At 60.7% G+C, this 21721-nt stretch overlaps 1 protein-coding gene across 2 annotated transcripts; it reads left to right on the top strand.

The window, feature by feature from the left end:
• MELTF (melanotransferrin) lies at window positions 1–18908 on the top strand. Of its 2 annotated transcripts, NM_001081992.1 has the most exon segments (16): window positions 60–167; window positions 958–1112; window positions 2557–2656; window positions 3595–3777; window positions 4321–4477; window positions 5151–5218; window positions 8840–9027; window positions 9237–9417; window positions 10004–10155; window positions 11026–11122; window positions 13034–13228; window positions 14028–14184; window positions 14269–14336; window positions 15931–16118; window positions 18239–18437; window positions 18717–18908. In NM_001081992.1, coding segments are annotated over 16 exon segments (2211 nt in total). In that variant the 5' UTR covers window positions 60–118; the 3' UTR covers window positions 18791–18908.
• Window positions 18909–21721: the final 2813 nt, after the last annotated feature.

Here is a 21721-nt window from a genome sequence, read left to right as displayed (position 1 = left end):
CCCGCCCGGACAGCGCTTAAGTAGCTGCGGGCCCCTGAGAGGAAACAGAGGAAGCCCTGGCCGCCGCTCACTCGTTCGCACTCGGACTCAGACCCAGTCCGACCCCCTGGACTGCGCCATGCGGTGCCGAAGCGCGGCTATGTGGATCTTCCTGGCCCTGCGCACCGGTGAGACCCCGCCTCCCGGCCGTGAGAGCAGGGTCCCGGGGGTCCTGAGCCCGCGTCCTCAGGGCAGGGGCGGAGAGCCAAGGCGCGAAGCAAAGGCGTCCAGCGAGGATGGTGGCGGGTACTGGAGGGCTTCTTGGAGGAGGCGGCCTTGAACCTGGCCTTGCAAAAACGAAGCTTTGGACGCCTCAAGGAGCGGTGTTGGGGAGGGTCCCAGGGTGGGAGGCGCTCTTGATGGACGTAGGGCGGGGACGTAGGGGTTCGACGGCGAGAGCCTCGCAGATGCTCGCATACGGGAGACCGAGGCAACCCGGGGAGTGCGGGCTTGGGACGCCTGCAGGGATGCGATTCACAGGGCCGCCCCATAGGAACCCGCAACACTGGCTCCTGCCTTTGCGGCTGCCGCCTCGGGCAGGGGGCCTGGAGTAGCTGCTGGGCGAGCAGCCGGGCTCTCCGGGGTGCCAGGCGGGGCGGGAACCTGAGCCCAGCCTGCGCGCTCCTCCCTCGGCTTCCTCTGCGCCCCCTGACAGCCTACCCCAACCCCCTCATCTTGCTCTCCCGCCCCGGCTGGTGGGGACGGCCAGGGGACGCTGCACAGAGAGGGACCGGAACCAGCCCAGACACAGGCCACTGCTCCAGGGGCGTGGGGCTGGGTCCCTCCCTGGCCACAGAGCTGGGCTCGGAAACCCTCAGTGCCTCCCACTCCGCAGGACGCGCCACTGGGGGCCCCTAGAGGGCGGGAGTCGCTGGGTCCCGGGCTGCCTCACCGTCCCCACTGTCCCCGCGCCCACAGCACTCGGCAGCGTGGAGGTGCGGTGGTGCACCGCGTCCGAGCCCGAGCAGCAGAAGTGCGAGGACATGAGCCAGGCCTTCCGCGAAGCCGGCCTCCAGCCCGCCCTGCTGTGCGTGCAGGGCACCTCGGCCGACCACTGCGTCCAGCTCATCGCGGTGAGTCCTCGCCGCCCCCGTCCCCGCCCCCGCCGGCCGGAGCGGGCTCTGAGTCAGGAGCCGGTGCACAACAGCCTCATTCACCGCTGCGCCAGCCAGGCTGCCCGTTTCCTGCCGCGCGCTGCGGGAGGGGGACCCCGCCCACCCCGCCACGGGGGGGGGGGGGGGGGCAGACCATGGAGACACCCTGCCTTTCCAGAACAAGTCCTGTGGGGTTCTGGGACGGGGGAGCCAGCGGTCCTGGGTGGGGGCGAGTGCAGGAGACTCGGGAAACTGGCACGGAAGGTCTTCAGAGGGGACATGAGAGCCGGCCCCAGGGCAGGAGGAGGAGGCCCCTGATGCGCCCCCAAGACCTAATCCAATCAGGCCCCACTGTGAGGGCAGAAACCAGTTACACTGAACTAGAATTCCTTTTTATATTTTGTTTATTTTAGACACACACATCTCCCATCTGTCGGTTCCCTCCCCAAATATCTGCAATGGCCAGGACTGGGCATACCAAGCACTCCATCCGGGTCTCCTGTATGTGTGTGGCAGGGACCCAAGTCCCTGAGCCATCACCTGCTGCCTCCCAGACATTGGCCGGCAACAGGAATCTGGAGTGGAGCAGGGACTTGAACCCAGGCATCCCAAGCAGCATCTTAACCACTGCAGCAAACACTTGCCCCTTGAACTGAATGCCGTGGGCTCCATGGTGGCCACGCGCACTGCCAGCATCCCATTCAGGCACCGCTTCAACTCCCGGCTGCTCCACTTCCAAGCCAGCTCCCTGCTACTTGGCCTGGGAGGGCAGTGGAAGATGGCCTGAGTGCTTGGACCCCTGTACTCATGTGGGAGACCCACATGGAGTTCCAGGCTCCTGGATTTGCCTGGTCCAGCCCCCTGGAGCCATTTGGCCATTTGGAGAGTGAACCAGGGGGTGTAAGATTCTCTCTCTCTCTCTCTCTCCCCCCTCTCTTCTCACCGTAACTCTTTCAAGTAAATAAAATAAAATCTTAAATAAATAAAGAGGGCCTTTATGGGATTCTGTCTACACAGGCCATCTTGGAAAGAACACAAACCGAGTTCATCAGGGGCCGGGGGCTGGGAACAGGACCGTGGGAGCCTCACCTCCCTCTGCCTCTGGTGTGAACCAAGCACAGGCGCATTCCAAACAGCTGGTGGGAAATACGCACTGCCTTTTCAGTCCATTTCTCTGTGCACTTGTTGAAGAGCCCTCACATGCCTGTTAAGACTCCTATAAAATCGATCGTTGATCGTTTTAAATGACACAGTCAGTAACAAGTGAGACCTTGGCCTGGCGCATGGGGAGCGGCTGCAGCCTGAGCCCACAAGGAGGACCGCCAGGACCTCCAGGCTCCTTGGGGGCCCTGGGCCCATGCTGGCTGTCGCCGAGCTCCCCACTCGGTGGGCAGGGATGGGCTGACCAGTGGTTTCTTGCCAGGCCCACGAGGCCGACGCCATCACTCTGGACGGAGGAGCCATTTACGAGGCGGGGAAGGAACACGGCCTGAAGCCCGTGGTGGGCGAAGTGTATGACCAAGGTACGAGGGCGGGGTGGGGGCCAGGGTAGGGGTCAGCCTCAGGGGACAGCTCCCCCCGCCCTGGCTTCCCTGGCACAGCCCTATCCACCCCGCAGTCCCCAAGTCCCAGCTACACAAATCCTCTAAAGACCTCTCTCTCGTTCGCTCTCTTGCTCTCTCTCAAGATTTATTTATTGAAAAGCAGAGTTACAGACAGAAAGAGAGATCTTCCATCTGCAGGTAGGTTCACTCACTACCCAAATGGCCACAACAGCCAGGGCTGGGCCAGACCGAAGCCAGGAGCCAGGAGCTCCATCCGAGTCTCCCACATGGGTGCAGGGGCCAAGCACTTGGGTCTTCTCCTGCCTTCCCAGGTATATCTGCAGGGAGCTGGATCTGAAGTGCAGCAGCTGGGATTCAGGCCAGCACTTGATGTCCAATACCAGTGTCACAGGCAGCAGCTTAACCTGCCACACCACGGTGACAGCTCCAGAACCCCACTTCCTTCTGCTCATAGGCACCCCCAGAATAGGCACGGTGTGTCTTGTGGGCACCCCTCTGGGCCATGCTCAGCTCAGGGCAGTCTTTTGCAAGACTGTAGAGCCCAGCCATTCGGGCTCTTGAGTGACGTGGGGCCACACTGCTACTTGTCTCCGGCTGTTTCTCCCTCGTACTTACTCCACTGCGCCCACAGCACCAGGAAGTCACCTGCCCTGCTCCCCATCCTCCCCGCCACCCCCAACTCCTCCAAGTTCTCTGAGCACCTAGGCCTTCGGAAAGCAAACGACGCACCGGCTGCTCCTGCTCTCTGTGCAAACACAGAGTGCTGCCACACACAGCCGCAGACCCAGCGAAGCACCAGCTGTGCACATGCGCACACACACAAACACACCTCCCAACTCCGTCTGGGCAGCAGGGGCAGGCCGGCCTCCCTCACGACTCCTCTTCTCTGCTCCTAGAGGTGGGCACCTCCTACTACGCTGTGGCCGTGGTCAAGAGGAGCTCCAACGTGACCATCAACACCCTGAGAGGCGTGAAGTCCTGCCACACGGGCATCAACCGCACGGTGGGCTGGAACGTGCCTGTGGGCTACCTGGTGGACAGCGGCCGCCTCTCAGTGATGGGCTGTGACGTGCTCAAAGGTGGGGCGCCAGGCCAGCAGGGTCTCCTGACTGCCGCCTTTCTCTGCTCACACTCACCACATCACACCAGGGGCAGCCCCTCCGTCCTCCCTGCCACCCCACAGCCTCTTTAAAGTGAGATAGGGATGCAGGGGACAGACCAAGAAGGGGGCTGGCCCGGAAAGAGCGAGGCCCGCTGGGGGTGCAGGGGCGCCTGGCTCGGAGGCAGCAGGACATCCGCCCTCAGCTGAGCACAAATATTTGCCGAGGGGCGGACAGGGGCCTGGGCACCGGCCGCAGATCCTGACCCAGGCTGCAGGGCTGCTGGCCCGCCTGGGCTCTGAGGGGACACTCATTAAGTCACGCCTTAGGTCACCCTCCACGTGGCTGCGCTGGAAGTGCAGCCACATGCGGCAGCGTTTGCGAGTGGGCCGCCTCTCAGAAGCACTCCCTCCCAAGGCGCCTGGCTCCTCTGTTTGCGAAGTCTGAAATGACTTTCAGAGGAGCCCCGGCGGGGTCCCCCGGGGGCAGGGGCCGCCGAGTGACCTCTCTCTCCCCCTGCAGCGGTCAGCGAGTACTTCGGGGGCAGCTGCGTCCCTGGGGCAGGAGAGACCAGATACTCGGAGTCCCTCTGTCGCCTCTGCCGGGGCGACACCTCCGGGGAGGGGGTGTGTGACAAGAGCCCCCTGGAGCGGTACTACGACTACAGCGGGGCCTTCCGGTGAGGGGGCCGGGGGCCGCTGGGAGGGGGGGCCCTGGAGGGCGTGGCCTGGCCGCCGAGTCGCACCGAGCGCTGGGGCGCTTCCAGAGGAGCCGGGGAGTGAGCCAGGCTGGGCCTGCTCAGAGTCAGCAGGCTTGCTGGATTGAGAGGTGCGGGCGCGGAGGGAGCAAAGCAGACCGGCCCCACAGGCGGCCCGCCGCAGGTCCCCTGTCCCTGTCGCAGATCGGCAGGCCCCCCGGGCTGAGGCAGGGGAGGGCCGCTCCGGGATGGAGTGTGCCCGACCCACAGCACGCCCCAGAGTGGGGGCGGGGCTGCGGGTTCTGATACAGCACCGCCAAGTGGGAGACCCTGGCCGGCCCCCTCCCCAGTGTGCAGGCCACCGCGGTTCTGCCCCTCTCTCCCAGCCCTCAGAGCTCGTCCCCACCCCACCAGTGAGGATACCAAGCAGGCCCACAGCTGGCAGTGAGAATAAGGAAGGTGCGACCCCTGCCTGGGCGCTGTCATCTTCAGAACTCCCCAGAGAGCAGGCTGCTGTGATGGGGGGTAGGCTAGGAAGGGCCCACACAGCCAGCAAGCGCGCGCGGGGGGGGGGGGGGGGGGGGGCACGGCTGTGGGGCCTGTGTTCCCGGGCCTGCAGACAGGCAGGCTCCGCGGCACGGCTTCTCCTCTGCAGGTGCCTGGCAGAAGGCGCAGGGGACGTGGCCTTTGTGAAGCACAGCACGGTGCTGGAGAACACGGATGGTGAGTGGGCGGCTCGGGCCAGGGCGGCCCAGGCTCGCGGTCCCCAGAGGCAGTGGGGAGTGGGTGCTGGAGTACAGGGCTGCTCTTGAGGAGGTCCCAGTGCCCCAGAACCTTCGCGCTCCCATCTGCAAAAAGGGAGAGGCGAGTCTCGCCCGCCCACAGGGTCCCCAGCGCTGTGAGGGCAGAGGGCCAGACCCCGCTGCTCTGACCACCCCCCCCCCCACCGCCCCGGAGTCTGGCATCTACCATTCAAAAGAGTTTGCAGACTCCCAGGAGGCCTCATCCACTGTCCCCCGGGCACCTTTCTCCCCTGAAGAAGCCACTCCTTGTGCGCCCCCCCCCCCCCCCCCCCCGCACAAGAGGCCACTAGGTTGGCAATGGCTCCAATTGCTCCCTTGGATGGCTCCAATTTACGTTTGAAAGTCGAGTTTTGAAAAAGTTCTAAGAGCAGATTGCATGCTGTCTGTTCTTATATTCATTTATTGTTTAAGGTTTATTGTTTATCTGAAAGGCAGAGTTACAGAGATAAGGAGAGACAGAGAGATCTTCCATCCACTAGTTCACTCCTCAAATGGCCACAAGAGCTGGGTCTGGGCCAGGCGGAAACCAGGAGCTTCATTGAGGTCTCCCATGTGGGTGGCAGGGACCCAGGCACTTGGGCCATCATCTGCTGCTTCCCCAGGTGCATCAGCAGGGAGATGGATTGGAAGTGGAGCAGCCTGGGACCAGCACTCACATGGGATGCCGGTGTTGCAGGCAGCAGCATAACCGGCTGCCCCTTCCAATCCCTGTGCGTGTGTGTGCATGTCTCTGTGTGTGTGTGTATACGTGTGTGTGTGTATACATGTGTGCTGGCACATTCAAGCCGGCCTCTGCTTCTTCCACCGTGAAAACTTCCCAGAGATGTGTGCCTGGCCGCAGTCAAGTTCAAGAGCTGTAACGCTGGCCATGTGGTCCAATCTCCTGGCAATATTGGGGGCTCACCTCTGTCCCAGGCTGTCCCCCGTGGCCAGGATTCACCTGTGGCCTCACCTGTGGTGGCGCATGGTCTGTAGTTGTTGGAGCGCCTTTGTTTCCCCTTATCTCACAGCAGTTTCTAGTTTCTCCATGTTTTGTATGACACTGACGTTTTTCAAGAGTCGGGCCAGTTATTTTATAGCCTGTCCCTGAATTTGGATCTGCCTGAAGATCATTTCTTTTTTTAAACTAGATATAATTTACATGCTGCAAAATACACTCTTTTTTGAAGTACAATTCTGTGCGTTTTTCCAAAAACATGGAGTTGTGTAACCACACCAGTTGGGGTGCTGGTGGGGACAGACTTTCACCCGAAAGCTTCACTCCTGCCCTGCTTCCTATAGATTTATTTACTTATTTATATATTTGAAAGTCAGAATTGCAGCGGGGAGAGACAGAAGGGGGAGATCTTCTACCTGCTGATTCACTCCCAAAATGGCTACAATGGCCAGGGCTGGGCCAGGCCAAAGCCAGGAACCCGGAGCTTCTTCCAGGTCTCCCATATTGGTGGTGGGGCCCAAATACTGAGGACATCTTCCACTGCTTTTCCAGGAGCCTTAGCAGGGAGCTGGACGGATGGAGCATCCAGGACTTGAACTGGTGCCCATCTGGGATGCTGGTGTTACCTGCTACACCACAGCGCCAGCCCCACTCCTGTCTCCCCCCTCTCCCCCGGTGACACCGGCAGCCTTCTGTCTCAGGTTTGCCTGTTCTGGGATGTCTGACCAGCGCGGTTTCTTGCTAACCAGTGTCTTGCTGTTGCCCAGTGCATTTCGAGTCAGAGTCCACCGTGTTCGCAGTCAGCACTCTCGCATGAAGGCCCGCCGGGCGTGGATCCAAGACAGAGAAGGCAGGGGACCTAGAAAAGGAGAAAGCTGGCGGAGCTCTCCAGAGGGCAGCCCTATGAAAGCAGGCACGCCTGGGTGGAGCCCCAAGACGAGTGGAGCCAAGGAGAATTTGGAAGGCGAAAGGAGTAAGGATGTGTTGTGTTTAAGTCAGCTTTTTTAAGGCTTTAATGGCCATCAACAAGACCCAAGAAAGTCATTTTTTCCAAAGAGGGTTTTTATGCCAAAGGAGCCTAAGAGTGGGATGGACAGAAGGGTCTGGGGTCGCCCCCAGCTGGCGGGAGGTGGAAGTGCCTGGCTGGTCATGGGCCTCACCCGGACCACACTACCCCAGGGTCTACCTAGAGACTGTGCAGCTGTTTAAAAACAGAGAAGGGCTGGGAGCAGGAGTGGGGGAGAGCATTGCATCCAGTCGTTAGGAGTGCCAGGAACTTCCAGGCAGCCTTTAAAAACAACCTTTATGGAGTTTTCCAAACGCTTACGCTGTTGTTTTTGGAGTTTTGTTTTTAAATAGCTTGGGAGTGAATATTTTCATGACCCCGCAAATTATCCTTTCCCGTCTACTCCCTGGTGGAGGGTTTTAATTTAAAAGTCATACAAATGGGGTTGGGCGCGGGGCTCAGGGGTAAGATGGTGCCTGGGATGCCTGCCCGGGTTCAAGGCTCAGCTCCACTTGGAGTCCAGCTTCCTGCTAACGTGTGCCCCGGGAAGCAGTAGTGATGGGTCAAGTATTTGGGTCTCTGCCACCCACACGGGAGCCCTGGATTGTGTTCAGGGCTCCTGGTTTCAGCCTGGATCATTCTCTCTCCATCTCTCTGCCTTTCAAATAAACAAAAAATAAAAATTTTTGGCATAAAAATATTGTTCCATAGGACCATTGTGGTTTTGTTACAGTCCATTAACTTTAGTCCTCTTAATATTTCTATTTGGTGTCAATAGTCACTCTTCCAAACAGATCTTGTTTTCTATTAAGACACTAATGAGTATCAAAAACTTCTAGTACTGTGGAAAAACACCTTATAGAGAGAAGTGGGGAAAAAAAAACAGGATACAAAATTGCCTTTCCACTATGTCCTTGACCATATTAAAAATGGTTAGAGGGGCCGGTGCTGTGGCACAGCAGGTAAAGCCACCTGCAGTGCCGGCATCCATATGGACACCGGTTCGAGTCCCAGCTGCTCCACTTCAGATCCAGCTCCCTGCTAATACACCTGGGAAAGCAGTGGAGGATGACCAAGTGCTTGGGCCTGGCCTAGTCCCAGCTGTTGTGGCCATTTGAGGAGTGAACCAGCAGAGGGAAGATTGTGTGTGTGTGTGTGTGTGATTGTCCTTCTCTTTCACTGTAACTCTACCTTTCAAGTAAATAAATAGAAGTATTTTTTTAAAATGGTTAGAAAAGGTGAACAGAAACAACAGTAGGAGAAAAGGCCTTCAGGAGACACAGCAAACCGTTGCCAGCCAGGGCTGCAGGTAAAGCTTCGGGGAGTTAACCTCTTGCAGTCCGGAGCGCAGTTCCAGGAAGATTCTGTGGGGCGCGTCCCCACCCTGTCCCTGCCCCTGCCCCACCCTGCCCTGCAGCAGTGAGCTCCGCCTGGACTCCTGGTGCCTCCTCCTCTCCTCCCCAGCTCTTACTTCGCTCCTGTGGGTCTAGTTGGCAGAGGCCTCGGGTCCAGTTTATTAACAGACCTGGTGAGAGGTAGGAGTCTGTGCAGACGGCCGGCCCCTCGCCCTCCGCTCAGCCCAGGCTCCGTCTTCCCAGGGAGAACACTGCCCTCCTGGGGCCACATGCTGATGTCACGGGACTTTGAGCTGCTGTGCCGGGACGGCAGCCGGGCCAGCGTCACCGAGTGGCAGCACTGCCACCTGGCCCGGGTGCCCGCCCACGCCGTGGTGGTCCGGGCCGACACCGACGCAGGCCTCATCTTCCGGCTTCTCAATGAGGGCCAGGTGAGTTTGGGGCCTCCCGCACCACCGTCCTACACACAGCTCCCCAAGTGGTCACTCCCCTCCCGGGCTGAGTCAAGGGGGGGCCTGGAGGAACAAGCCCGAGCTGGGGAGCCAGGCTGGTGAGGGGCAGAGGGCAGCAAGGAGTGGCTGACTGTGGCGGGGCCCAATGAGGCACCCTCTGCAACCCCCACCCCCACCCCTCGGTACAGCGGCTGTTCAGCCACGAGGGCAGCAGCTTCCAGATGTTCAGCTCGGAGGCCTACGGCCAGAAGAACCTGCTGTTCAAAGACTCCACGCTGGAGCTGGTGCCCATCGCCACACAGACCTACGAGGCCTGGCTGGGCCCCGAGTACCTGCACGCCATGAAGGGTCTGCTCTGTGACCCCAACCGTAAGTGCACTTGTCCACCCACATCCACCCACACGGATGGACTGTGGCATGGCAGGGCTCCCTGGCGAGGTGGCAGGGAAGGCCAGCGGGGGTCTCTTGTCTCCATGGGACCCTGTCACGCCTCACCCCTCCTTCAGGAGTGTAGGGAGGAAGCATGTCTGCAGGTGGACGCCCTCTGTGCTCCCGCGGCTGGGGTCCAGGTCTGTCTTGGAGGTTAGCCACTGACTCCTGCCAGTGCTCCCTCTGCAGCCTGTCGCTGCTTCCTCTCTCTACCCGGGCTGCAGCCATGGCTCATGTGTTCCTCTCGCCTGGACTGGTGCAGTAGCTTGTCAGTGGGCTTCCTACCTGCAGCCCCGCTGTGCCTGTCTGACACAGACCCTGAGTCAGGGGCATGGCAGCTGGGCCTGCCTCCAGGCCAGGTGAGATGGATAGTTAGTCCCGCTCTGTGTAAGGAAGCAGGACCAGGTATTTAAATAACTTAACCTGAACACACAGCCAATGAGAGAAAGGCCCAGAATTTTCCTTGGGTCTGACTCCAAGTTCTTCCCACGAATGCGCCGGCCTCCCACGCCCACCGCTGCCACAGGGCTGCCCCCATACCTGCGCTGGTGCGTGCTGTCCACCCCCGAGATCCAGAAGTGTGGAGACATGGCCGTGGCCTTCAGCCGGCAGAGGCTCAAGCCGGAGATCCAGTGTGTCTCGGCGGAGTCCCCCCAGCACTGCATGGAGCAGATCCAGGTGGGAGCCGTGCCCACCCGGGGAGGGGAGGTGGGGTGGGTCAAGTGGACAGATTGCAACCACACAGGTGGTCCTTCCCGCCGGCCCCCATGCCCTGGGAGGAGAGGGGCATCTCTCCTGCACAAATCCCACCACTGACCTGGGGCCCACAAGGCCCTCAGGGAGCAGCAGCCCTCTCCAAGGGAGCCCCGCCTCCTTAATGAGCAGAGCACTGTGGCCAATCCCTGGCCTTGGACAACTCCCTTCCCCTTTCTGAATCTCGGTTTCCCCTTATGCACAAGACAGAGTCATTGTATGTTAAATGTTTTTTTATATTTATGTATTTATTTGAAAGGCAGAGTGACAGAGAGGAAGAGGCAGTGGGAAAAAGAGCCATCTCCCATTTGCTGGATTATAGCCCAGATGGCCGCAACAGCCAGGAGTTAGGAACTCCAGCCACATCTCCCATGTGGGTGGCAGGGGCCCAAGTACTTGGGCCATCATCTGCTGGCTTCCCAGGCGCATTAGCAGGGAGCTGGGTCAGAGGCAGAGCAGCTGGGACTAGAACTGGTACTCCCATATGAGATGCTGGTTTCGTAAGCGGCGGCTTACCCACTGAGCCACGTGAGGGGCGCCTGTGTTAAACCTCTTTGATAGCAGCCTGCACTTAGGAATAGATCCATCACAATCTAGCGCAGCAACATGCAGATACAGACAGACCCACGGCCTGGAGAGAGGGGAAGCAGGGTGACTCCGGGGCTGGGGTGCTCGCTGCTGCACTTCACTCTACTCTTCATCCTGGCCCCGCCCAGACCAGAGCCGGCCCCTCCATCAGATCCTGACACCCAGAGGGGCCCGCGCCAGCCCGGTGGCTCTTCCTGTTCCCTTCAGGCTGGGCACATCGATGCTGTGACCCTGAACGGGGAGGACATTCACACAGCGGGGAAGACTTATGGGCTGATCCCGGCTGCCGGGGAGCTGTATGCCGGTGAGTGCCCTGCCAGCGCCTGGCCTCGGCCAGGTGGGCCTTGGTTTTTTTATTTTAAGATTTTATTTTTATTTATTTGAAAGGCAGAGTTACAGAGAGAGAGAGATCTTCTGATCTTCCATCTACTGGTTCACTCCCTAAATGGCCACAACAGCCAATCCAAAGCCAGAAGCCTCATCCGGGTCTCCACCTGGGTGGGTGCAGGAGCCCAAGAACTTGGGTCATTTGCTGCTTTTCCAGGCCATTAGCAAGAAGATGCATTGGAAGTGGAGCAGCCAGGACTCGAACTGGTGCTCATATGGGATGGCAGCAGAGCTGCAGGCCATGGCTTAACCTGCCATGCCACAATGCTGCTCTGGTGTTGGTATTGTTATGAATGCAAACACTTGCCCCCTGAGCCATTTTTGGAAGCTCCAGCCCTCCCTCCATGCCTCTGTGTGCTGTTCCCAGGCCAGCCCCTCTGGCCCAGCCTCAGTCCCCTACCTGTTCAGCAGATGTCCCCAAGGAATCACAGTAAATACGCCAGGTTTTGCAGATAGTCTAGGTACATATTCTTCGTTTTATGTATTTGAGAGGCAGACTGACAGAAAAGGAGAGACAGAGATCTTCCATCTGCTGGTTCACTCCCAAATGGCTGCAAGAGCTCAGGCCTGGGCCAGCCTGAAGCCAGGACCCAGGAGCTTCATCCAGGTCTCTCACATCAGTGGCAGGGGCCCAAGGACTTGAGCCATCACCTGCCACCTCCCAGAATGCATCTGCACTCCCTGGATGGGAAGGTGGAGGCAGGACTCAATCCAGACAGTTCCATATGGGCTGTGGGCATCCCATGTGATGGCCTGGCCCACTGTACCGCAACACCCACCCCGAGTCTTCCTTCAAAATAACCCTTAGAGAAATACATAAGGCACTCAGCTTGCAACCCAGGCCACAAAGCTGGCAGACCGTTGCACGCCTGAGGCTCCCCAACCTCCTGCTGCCCTGCCCATCGTGACCTGTGGAAGGGGTCTCAGATGCTCCCTGGTCAGCCAGCGCACACCTTCTCAGGCCTGGGCAGGAGCTTTGGTTTATCTCTTAAAAAAAAAAAAAAAATTAAAGGGCCAGCGCTGTGGTGTAGAGGGTAAAGCCGCCGCCTGCACACGGGTGTCCCATCTTGAGTCCTGGCTGCTCTTCTTCCGATCCAGCTCCCTGCTAATGCACCAGGGAAAGCTCAAGTCCTTGGTCTCCTGCACCCACGTGGGAAACCGGATGAAGCTCCTGGGCCCTGGCTTCACTCTGGCCCAGCTCTGGCCGTTGTGGCCATTTGGAATAAAAGACCAGTGGATGGAAGAGTTCTCTGTCTCTCCCTCTCTGTAACTCTGCCTTTCAAATAAGTAAAATGAATCTTAAAAAAAAATTAATTTTACTTAAGAGGTTAGCGGGAGACAGCGAGAGCTCCCACCCACTGGTTCACTCCCTAAATGCCTCTATTTGGGGCTGAGCCAGGCTGAAGCTGGGAACAAGGAACCCAATCCACATCTCCCACGTGGGTAGAGACCCAATTCCTGGGGCCATCGCCACTACCTCCCAGGGAACTGCACCGGCAGGAAGCTGGGAAGCAAACCCAGGCACCCCGACATGGCCAGGGTGTCCTGAACACCAGGCCAACCCCCCTCCTGGTTTGTCTCCTAAGTGGTGACCTCGGGGCCTTGTGTGCCTCCCACCTGGATGTGAGAAATCTCTGGGTTGAGGGAAATGCTTCTCCCAGGAGGTGAGGAAAGTGCCTCCTGGGTGTAAGGAGAGAAAGGAGTGAGGGCTGTTGGGAGAAGTGGGGGCCACACAGGCTGCTCCCCCGGGCAAGGCAGCGGCAGGGCTGGGATGTGCCCCCGCCCCGCCCGCAGGGGAGGGGCGGCTCATGGCGCCCGCCTCCCCCAGCGGACGACAGGAGTAACTCGTACTTCGTGGTGGCCGTGGTGAAGCGAGACAGCGCCTACGCCTTCACCGTGGACGAGCTGCGCGGGAAGCGCTCCTGCCACCCCGGCTTCGGCAGCCCGGCCGGCTGGGACGTCCCGGTGGGCGCCCTCATCCACTGGGGCTACATCCGGCCCAGGAACTGCGACGTCCTCACAGGTACCGCCCTCCGCGGGGCTCTCCGCTCCAACTGGCTGCTGCAGCCAGAGCTCAGCGCAGGCGCTCCTGACAGGGCCCCCGGCCCCTGGGGAGGTTGGGGGGTGTGCTTGGCCACCTCTGCGACCGGCAGGGTGTCAGGTGTTCTAGGGGGGACACCGTGGACCCCAGCCCACCGTACCCCCGGAATGGGGCCAGCAGCCCTGGCCCCAGGGGTTGGGTGTGTGCATAGATCTGTGCCTGGCTGTGTCACCATGCACCCTGGGACTGTCCCCAGCCCCCGGCAGTGCCTGGATGCCTTGTTGGAAAGCAGCTGGGCGCCCACCCAAGTCCAAGCGTCCCCATGAGCGCTAGGTTGGGGACAGAAGGAAAGCCCCATCCGTGTGTTCATGCAATCCTCGTGGCAGGGGAAGGCGGTGGGCAACAGGCAAGACCCATGTGCTCAGGAGGGACCACGCCCTTCTGTCCCCCACTGGTAACTCAGAAGAAATGAAAAGTCTTTTCTCAGCCAGCCCCTGGGGTTGCAGGGACAGCAACAATAGCTTATGAGGTGGTGAGCTCCCTGTTCCCAAGGGAACTCAAGCACAGGCTGGCTGACCACAGTTCTTCCCCCAGGCTATAGAGACAACCTCTGCCTCCTGTCTGCTCCTGTGCCCTTCCCAGGGGGACGCACCCCCTCCCAGGGGAACCCCATGGAAGGCAGGGCAGAGGGGTGGCCTGGAGCCCCAGGGCCAGGCCAAGCGGGGGTGAGAGTGGGGACTCCAGAGCCCAGTTGCTCACCCCCATCTCACCCCTTCCCCAGCGGTGGGTCAGTTCTTCAACGCCAGCTGTGTGCCGGTGAACAACCCCAAGAAGTACCCCTCCTCGCTGTGCGCACTCTGCGTGGGTGACGAGCAGGGCCGCAACAAGTGCACTGGCAACAGCCAGGAGCGGTACTATGGCGACAGTGGCGCCTTCAGGTACTGGGCCACCAGGGGGCCTGGGGCCGGGGTCTGCTCAGAGGTGGCTCCCTCCTGACTCCCACCCTGCCCCGTGTGCGGCAGGTGCCTGGTGGAGGGTGCAGGGGACGTGGCCTTCGTCAAGCACACGACCATCTTTGACAACACAAATGGTATGTGAACCGGGTCAGGGGGCCACACCCCACCCCCAGCACTATCCAGGCACCTGGATTCCCTAAGTTTGGGGCCCACGTGGCAGCTGGAGAAACTGAGTCAAGAAGGCCCTGCCTGGGGGCATCCTGGGGACCTGGAGGAGCGGAGCGGGAGACACGGTCAGAACAGACCTCCAGCCACAGGCCTGGTGTGCAGGACGCACGGAGGCCGTTGCTGGTCCAGGATTCCAGTCCCTAACCCACTGAAAGGGTAAACACTCAGGCTCACTGCATTTGGAAACTCCCGCCTGCCCCAGATGAATCAGGGGGGACAAGGTGTGTCTGAGTGGGGATGCAGCAAGGCCTCGGGCACGGGTGCACATCAGCAACTGGTGTCAGGTCCGGAGCGGTTCACTGTCGCACGCAGGAACGTCACTGTGCGGCCCCAACCACACGGAGGCAGGGCCCACCCCCGGAGCGTTCTGTTCTGCAGGTGGTGCTTCCGCTGGGGAAAAGAGCCTGGAGATGCTGTGCTGCAAGCCCTGAGGTCCAGCCAGAGCTGGGCTTCCCGGAGGGTGTCCCCGCCCCTCAGCCAGAGGACCCCCTTGGCCCGGGGACAGGACGCTGCTGGTCCCAGCACCTGGTGCTTCTACCTCCTGCCTGCACCCCAGGCTGTGAAACCCCAGCCTTCCCCACTCCATCCCAACCCCCCTTCCCAGAGGCACAGCCCAGAAGGGCACAGGTGTGGCCCACAGTGATGGGGGAAGCCAGCTATGCAGGAAAAGCCAGTACTGGAAGACTCAGATGCCCTCTGCCTCAGGTCACGCAGGTGGTGGGCTGGGCTGGCACCTCCAGGCCCGAAGCCTTCCACTACCCAAGTTGCCACTCCACTACCCAAGCTCCCACAAAGACCAGCCAGGGCCAGGTCAGGGGCTCTGCATACTCCTGCCGAAGCCACCAGTCCCACCTCGTGCTGGACCCCAGCCAGGTGGTCCCGAGAAGAGAAGGGTAGAGCCGGAGAAGCCCCTTAGGAGATTCACCTGCGGTGAGGCACCCACTGCCCGCAGGCTCGCTTCCCTATCATCGTGGGCTCTACTGGGGACCCACCTGGAGCTCCTCTGGGAGAGGAGGGTGGGTACTGAGTGAAGCACAAGATAGCACAGGGACCAGCCGCCTGCCCCAGCATCACCTGGTTCAGAATGCAGATTCCTGGGCACCACGGAGACCTACCCGACAAGCAGAGAAACGGCCCCTAAGGCCCTCATGTGGTGTGCTGCCCCCTCCAGTTTGAGAAGGTCAGGCCCAAGGGTATAACACACAGATGGGACTCTGCCCGGGGCTAAATAACAGCCTCCGTTCCCTCACCTGGGGGGCTATGGGTCCTGCCCCGCGCCACGGCCAGGAGGGTCGGGCAGTGTTGTAAAGCGCATGTCACTCAGTAGGAGCGCCCCGCGCCCTGCCCATGGCAGCCCTCGCTCACAACACAGCAGGGCTGGCTTCCCTGTGCTGCTAAGAAGCAGGTGCCGGGACAACAGAGCACGCTGGGGACCCGAGCAGAGGGAGCCAGGGTCGGGAGCGCAGCAACCCTGAACACCGCCCGGCTCCGTCCTCTCAGGCCACAATCCCGAGCCGTGGGCTGCCCATCTGAGGAGCCAGGACTACGAGCTGCTGTGCCCCAACGGCGCGCGAGCAGAGGCGCACCAGTTTGCCGCCTGCAACCTGGCCCAGATTCCGTCCCACGCCGTCATGGTGCGGCCCGACACCAACATCTTCACCGTTTACGGACTGCTGGACAAGGCCCAGGTGAGCCAGCCCCGGGGGCACAGGGGAGCCAGGGCCCTCAGAGCAGCCTGGGGGAAACTCTGTGATTGTCACTTTGGGATGTCCCTCCAGCAACCCTCACCCCATCCCCTACATCATTCATTTTTCCTTTTCAACTGCATCATTCTCACCAATATATAAACAGGTGGGTAATTATTTATAAAGATTTATTTGAAAGGCAGAGTTACAGAGGCGGAGGCGGGGGAGAAGGGGAGAGAGAGACAGAGAGAGATCTTCCATCCGCCAGTTCACTCCCCAAATGGCTGCAATGGCTGGAGATGGGCCAATCCAAAGCCAGAAGCCAAAAGCTTCTTCCAGGTCCTTCACATGGACGCAGAGCCCCAAGGACTTGCGCCATCCTGTGCTGCCTTCCCAGGCCATAGCAAGGAGCTGGATCGGAAGTGGAGAAGCCCGGAATCAAACCAGCACCCATATAGGATGCCGGCACTGCAGGTGGCGCTTTACCCACTGTGCCACAGTGCCAGCCCAAAACTGTTATTTTTACAAACTTTTAAAAAATGAACTATTCCTCTCAGTTTCTCATCCTCCTGTAGCCATAATTCCACTCCCTTGCAGAGTGAGCGCAGTCGGCTCGTCCGTCATCTCCTCTCCTGGTCTCGCGGTGGGCGGGCCCTTCACAAGGTCACAGCAATGCAGTTTGCTAGGTGCAGTGGTCGTCCCTCCATTCTCCCAGCAGTTTTGGCCTCCTCCCAACGGAAGCACTCTGCCCCTGCCTCCCCCACCTCTCTGGCCACTGCTTTCAGGTCCCTTTGGCTTCTCCCTGCTCACCTCCCTGTGCATGCTGGAGCAGCCAGGCTCCAGCCCCAAGCCTCCTCTCTGTGTACACCTACTCCCTTGCTGACCCCACCCAGTCCCATGCCATCAAATACCTTGTGTTCACAGAAGGGCCTGCCTGTGCATCCTCAGCCCTGGTCGGATCCCAAGCTTGCGCACTTAACAACTGCCTGCCTGACACCCTACTTCCACCAGACAGCTCACCTGTCAGGTCCAAAGCTCTCACTCCTCCCAGCCTCCTCTGCTCTGGTCGATGCCAACCCCAGTCTTTGCATTTCCCAGAAGCCCTTATTGGACTCCTGGCTTCTCCCCGACTCTGTATCCAGCCCATCAGCAGGTCTCAATGACTGCACTTCCAAAACACATCTGGAATTTGAACTCTGGCAACAGTGCACTGGTTTCTAACCCCTCAGCACCATCTCTCTCTCTCTCTCTCTCTCTCTCTCTCTCTCTCTCTCTCTCTCTCTCACACACACACACACACACACACACACACACTGATTTAGGCTGAAATTGCCCTCCTGCCACGCACCTGCAGCACAGAACAGCAGACGCTGCTGGCTCTCCAAGAGTTCCTGCTAAACTGGAAATGACCTCCTTCCCAGAGTCCCCCGTCCCAGCAGTTCTTTGCCCTGGGCCCCTGGGCTTCCCCGGGGGGCTCTCTAAGAGCCCTGTGTGGGTGCGCCTTGTTCTCGAGGAAAAGGCTGACGGCTCCCACCAGCCCCTCAAGAGCATCCGTGCGTCCTCCGGCAAGCGCTGACTGCCGCCCTGCTCCTTCTCAGCGCTGACAGAGGCCACGCCTGCCCCCCACGCGGCTTCATTCCTAATACGCAGGCGATACGCAGGCGGTTGAACTTTCTCATTCAGGCTAAAGCCATTGCCCACTTAACCCCAGGGGTCTCTGCAGGGACTGGAGCCCAGCACTGCCTTTGGGACCCCAGGGAGGAGGTGTGAAGACCTCCCCACTCGTCCACTCTTATCTCTGTGATGGAACAGGCGAAATTGTTGGGGCTTGTGGGAAAGGACACCCATGCAGCCAAGAGGGAAGGCATCGCAGGAAAGGCTGGGATGCTGAGCGCGCCCAGCAAGGTGCACAGGCATCCGCTCTCCTGGGGGGGGGGGGGGGGGTCTCTTCCTGTAACCCTTCCGCTTCAGTTCTGCACCCACGACCTGGCTCGCTGGGTGTCAGCACCCGCGACCACCCCAGCCCTCTTTGAGGAGACGTTGGTCAGTGGTGCCTTCTCTTGGGGCCACGGTATGATGGCGTGTGAGCCGCGGTGGACGGCAGGTGTGCTCGGTGCTTGCAGGACCTGTTTGGAGACGACCACAACAAGAACGGGTTCAAGATGTTCGACTCCTCCAGCTACCACGGCCGAGACCTGCTCTTCAAGGACGCCACGGTGCGCGCTGTGCCTGTGGGCGAGAGGACCACCTACCAGGACTGGCTGGGGCCGGACTACGTGGCGGCTCTGGAAGGGATGCAGTCACAGCGGTGCTCAGGGGCAGGTAGGCCGCGGGGACAGCCGAGGACCTGGCCGCTCCCCCCTTTCCCTCGCAATCCGTGGGGACACCAAGGCGCCCTGGGTGTTGGTGCCCGAGCAAACCATGGGGGGGGGGGCTCTAAACGAGGGAGACATGTCACCAGAGAACAGAATGCTGGAAGAGTGTAATTCTGAAAGGAATGAATATATAAAAACAGGGTGGGGGTAGCACGGGGGGGGGGGGGCACGGCGCCAGCGGGCGGCCCGGGCGCTGAGGCCCCTGACCACGGTGTTTCTCTGGCAGCCGTCGGCGCCCCCGGGGCCTCGCTGCTGCCGCTGCTGCCCCTGGCTGCGGGCCTCCTGCTGTCTTCGCTCTGAGAGCAGCCCCGGGCAGCCTCGGCCCCGGCAGGGGAGCCTGCGCGGAAGCTTCCTGAACGAGCCCGCGCCCTGGCTGGATGTGGTTACCTCGGCGAGCCGCGGGGCCGCGCTTCCCCCGCCCTCCCCGCACCCCCGGGCGTCCTCCCCGCACCCCGGGCGTCCTCCCACCGCTCGCGCCCGGAACCGACGCCAGTGCGGGGGCACGGCCGGCCCCGCGCCTGGCAGCGGCGCCTCCCGCGGGCCTGGCGCGCTTCCCGAAGCCTCGCGGCGGCGGCGGCGGCGGCGGCGGCGGGGGCCGGTTGCCACGGGAACCGGTGCCCACGAGGCCGCCGAGAACCCCCGGCAGCCCGCACGGCGCCCCCTGCAGCCCGCACGCCGGAGCCCCTGGTCCTCAAGGCTCCGGGGCCGCCTCCCTCCTGAGGACACAGCCCAGCCGCCAGAGCAGGGCAGCCGTTGGCCACAGTCAGCGCTTTGTCCTTGTCTGCTGAGGCCTGGCGTGGCCCCGGCCTTGCACAGGTCATTGTGCGGGGCTGCCCAGGGACAGGAGCCAGAGTTGGACTCTAGGAACCCCCGGAAGAGGCTTTGGTGGGAGGGCGCAGGCCGCAGGAGTGGGGTCCGCAGCTCCCGCTGACCCCCTAGTGTGGAAGTCTGGCCTCAGGCCTCTGCGTGCCCTGCCCCTCCCTGGGGTGACCCGGGCGGGCTCCTTCCCGGTGATGCTCCTGCTGGAACCCCATTCCTGAGTGTCCTGCTTAGCTCAGGCGCTGCTTATCCTCTCCCTCCGCCCCCAGCACGGTGCCATGACCCTCCCCTCTTGCTGGGCGTGTGGGCCACAGTCGCCTCCCGGGCCTGGAGCGGGAGGTGACCTGGGCCTGCGAGTCCCCTGCCAGGGCTCAGTACCAGGGTGAGCTCCCGCTGGGCTCCCAGCCCGCACCTCTTGGACCCCAGCCACTCCAAAGGGAGCCAGCAGGTGGAGCCTGCAGTGGGGCCTCCCATACCGCCATGCTCCTGCCTTGGAGGAGAAGTTCCAGAACTGCCAGCTCTTACTCTGAAGTTTGCTCCCTTTAAAAAAAGAGAAGAAAGAGGAGCAAGCCTCGCTGTCAGGAGCCTGGGGACGGCGTGGGCCTGGAGCTATTTGTATCCCGGTGTGCGGGGGCCTGGGGACACTCACGACAGGCTGGCTTCCCAGCGGCTCGCCCCCGCCTGTGGGCGCTGGGATCCCAGCCATCTCTCAGCACCCGAGGAGGCCCCAGCAGCGCCCGAGCCTCCGCCACGCCGTCCTGAGGGCCCGGCCACCTCCAGCCCCTTGCCCCAGAGACAGCCAGTGACTCTCGCGACCTGATGATTGTTTATTTTCAGTTTTTTTTGTTTGTTTGTTTGTAAAGGCAGTGTGTGCAGCGAGAAGCGTATTTTTGGGTGGCTCTCCTGGGCTGGTGTGCTGCCCAGGCCAGGACACCCGTGCCCTGTGCTGCTGGGGGTGTGTCCTGTGTGAGTGCTGCGTGAGTCGTGTTCCTTTATCAGGCGCCGGGCCAGGCTCGCTCGTTAGCGCTAACGAAAGATGATGATTTGATTAATAATAAAGCTGGACAGCCCTGCCCAAGCAGAAGCTTGGATCCTAACAAACTCTCTGCTGCTGCTCTGGGGCCTTTACAGGTGCTCACGAGTGGCAGAGTCGGCTCAGAGACCCTTCTCACAGAGCCGGGATCCAGGAGCACGTGGCCGGCAGGCCCCCCTGCCTTCTCCCATCTGTCCTGGCTCTCTGGCCCCCGCAGCACCTCCGGCCGTCCCAGCTGCCTCCGCCCCCTCGGACTCTTGGGTGTCCGCTCCTCTGGGGACCATGTGCGGAGGATGTAGACTTCCCTGCTGCCCCTGCCCCGAGTCTCCAAAATAATCCACCTCCGCCTCGTCGGCAAGCTCCCTGCAGACTACGCCCGAGCAAGGGTTGACCTGGCTTTGTGTGTGAGAGCAGTGCCCTCAGACAGGGACGTGCACGCAGGTTCCTTTTTAAAATAGATTTATTGTATTTATTTGAAAGGCAGGGTTACAGAGTGGGGAGGGAGAGAGAGAGAGAGAGAGAGAAATCTTCCATCTGCTGTTCACTCCCCAAATGGCTGAAGCCAAGAGCAAAGAATTCCATCCAGGTCTCCCACATGGATGCAAGGGACCGAAGCTCTAGGGCCATCTTCTACTCTGTTCCCAGGAGCATTAGCAGGGAGCTGGATCGGAAGTGAAGCAGCTGGGACTTTGAATGGGCACACACAGTGGGTGGTGGCACCATGGTGCTGGCCCCATTCAAATGCACATTCTGATTCTGTAGGTCTGGAGTGAGGCTGGGAGGCTGCAGCTAGCGAGGTCCCGGCAGTGCCCAGGCTCCTAGTCTGGGACCACACTCTGAGCTCTGCTGCAGGCAACTCTGACCTCACTCCACCCGCAGTGGGAGGGGTCCCAGAGAGGGGCATGTGCTCCCAGAGCCCATACCTCATCTTTCAGCCCATACTGCAGATCTCCAGGATCCTGGAATTCATACCCTACACAGCCCTGGGCCAGCTTGCAGGCCTCAGATGGGGCCACTTTCCCAGGTCCTGCGTCCCAGGCTTGGGCAAGGGTGACTGCAGGAGATGCAGATGATCTGAAGAGCGGGCTGCAGAGCTCCCCTGCACATCCCGGAGGCCCTGGGAACACGGGCCTGGGTGGGCAGGGAAGGCGAGACCTTGGGGTGAGAATGTGTGCTGTCTGCACCCCTACACCTGCCTTCCAACTCTTTTTTGTTTTTTTGTTTTTTTAAGATTTTATTTATGTGCAAAGTAAAGTGACAGAGTGAGACAGACAGAGAAAAAGATCTTCCATCTGCTGGTTCCCTCCCCAAATGGCCACAATGACCAAGGCTGGGCCAGGCCGCAGACAGGAGCCCTGAACTCCATCTGGGTCTCCCAC

This window comes from Oryctolagus cuniculus, chromosome 4 (genome assembly GCF_964237555.1).
Source record: "Oryctolagus cuniculus chromosome 4, mOryCun1.1, whole genome shotgun sequence".
In the NCBI taxonomy this organism is placed as follows: domain Eukaryota; kingdom Metazoa; phylum Chordata; class Mammalia; order Lagomorpha; family Leporidae; genus Oryctolagus; species Oryctolagus cuniculus.
This window is presented reverse-complemented; position numbering and strand designations above follow the sequence as displayed.

Excerpts from the sequence above, each read along its gene's own strand:
- MELTF (XM_051858773.2), top strand. The coding sequence starts at position 119 with ATGCGGTGCCGAAGCGCGGCTATGTGGATCTTCCTGGCCCTGCGCACC. Across the intron at positions 10,156-11,025 it reads ACTGCATGGAGCAGATCCAG|GCTGGGCACATCGATGCTGT; the intron begins GTGGGAGCCGTG and ends TGTTCCCTTCAG. Across the intron at positions 18,438-18,716 it reads ACAGCGGTGCTCAGGGGCAG|CCGTCGGCGCCCCCGGGGCC; the intron begins GTAGGCCGCGGG and ends TTTCTCTGGCAG.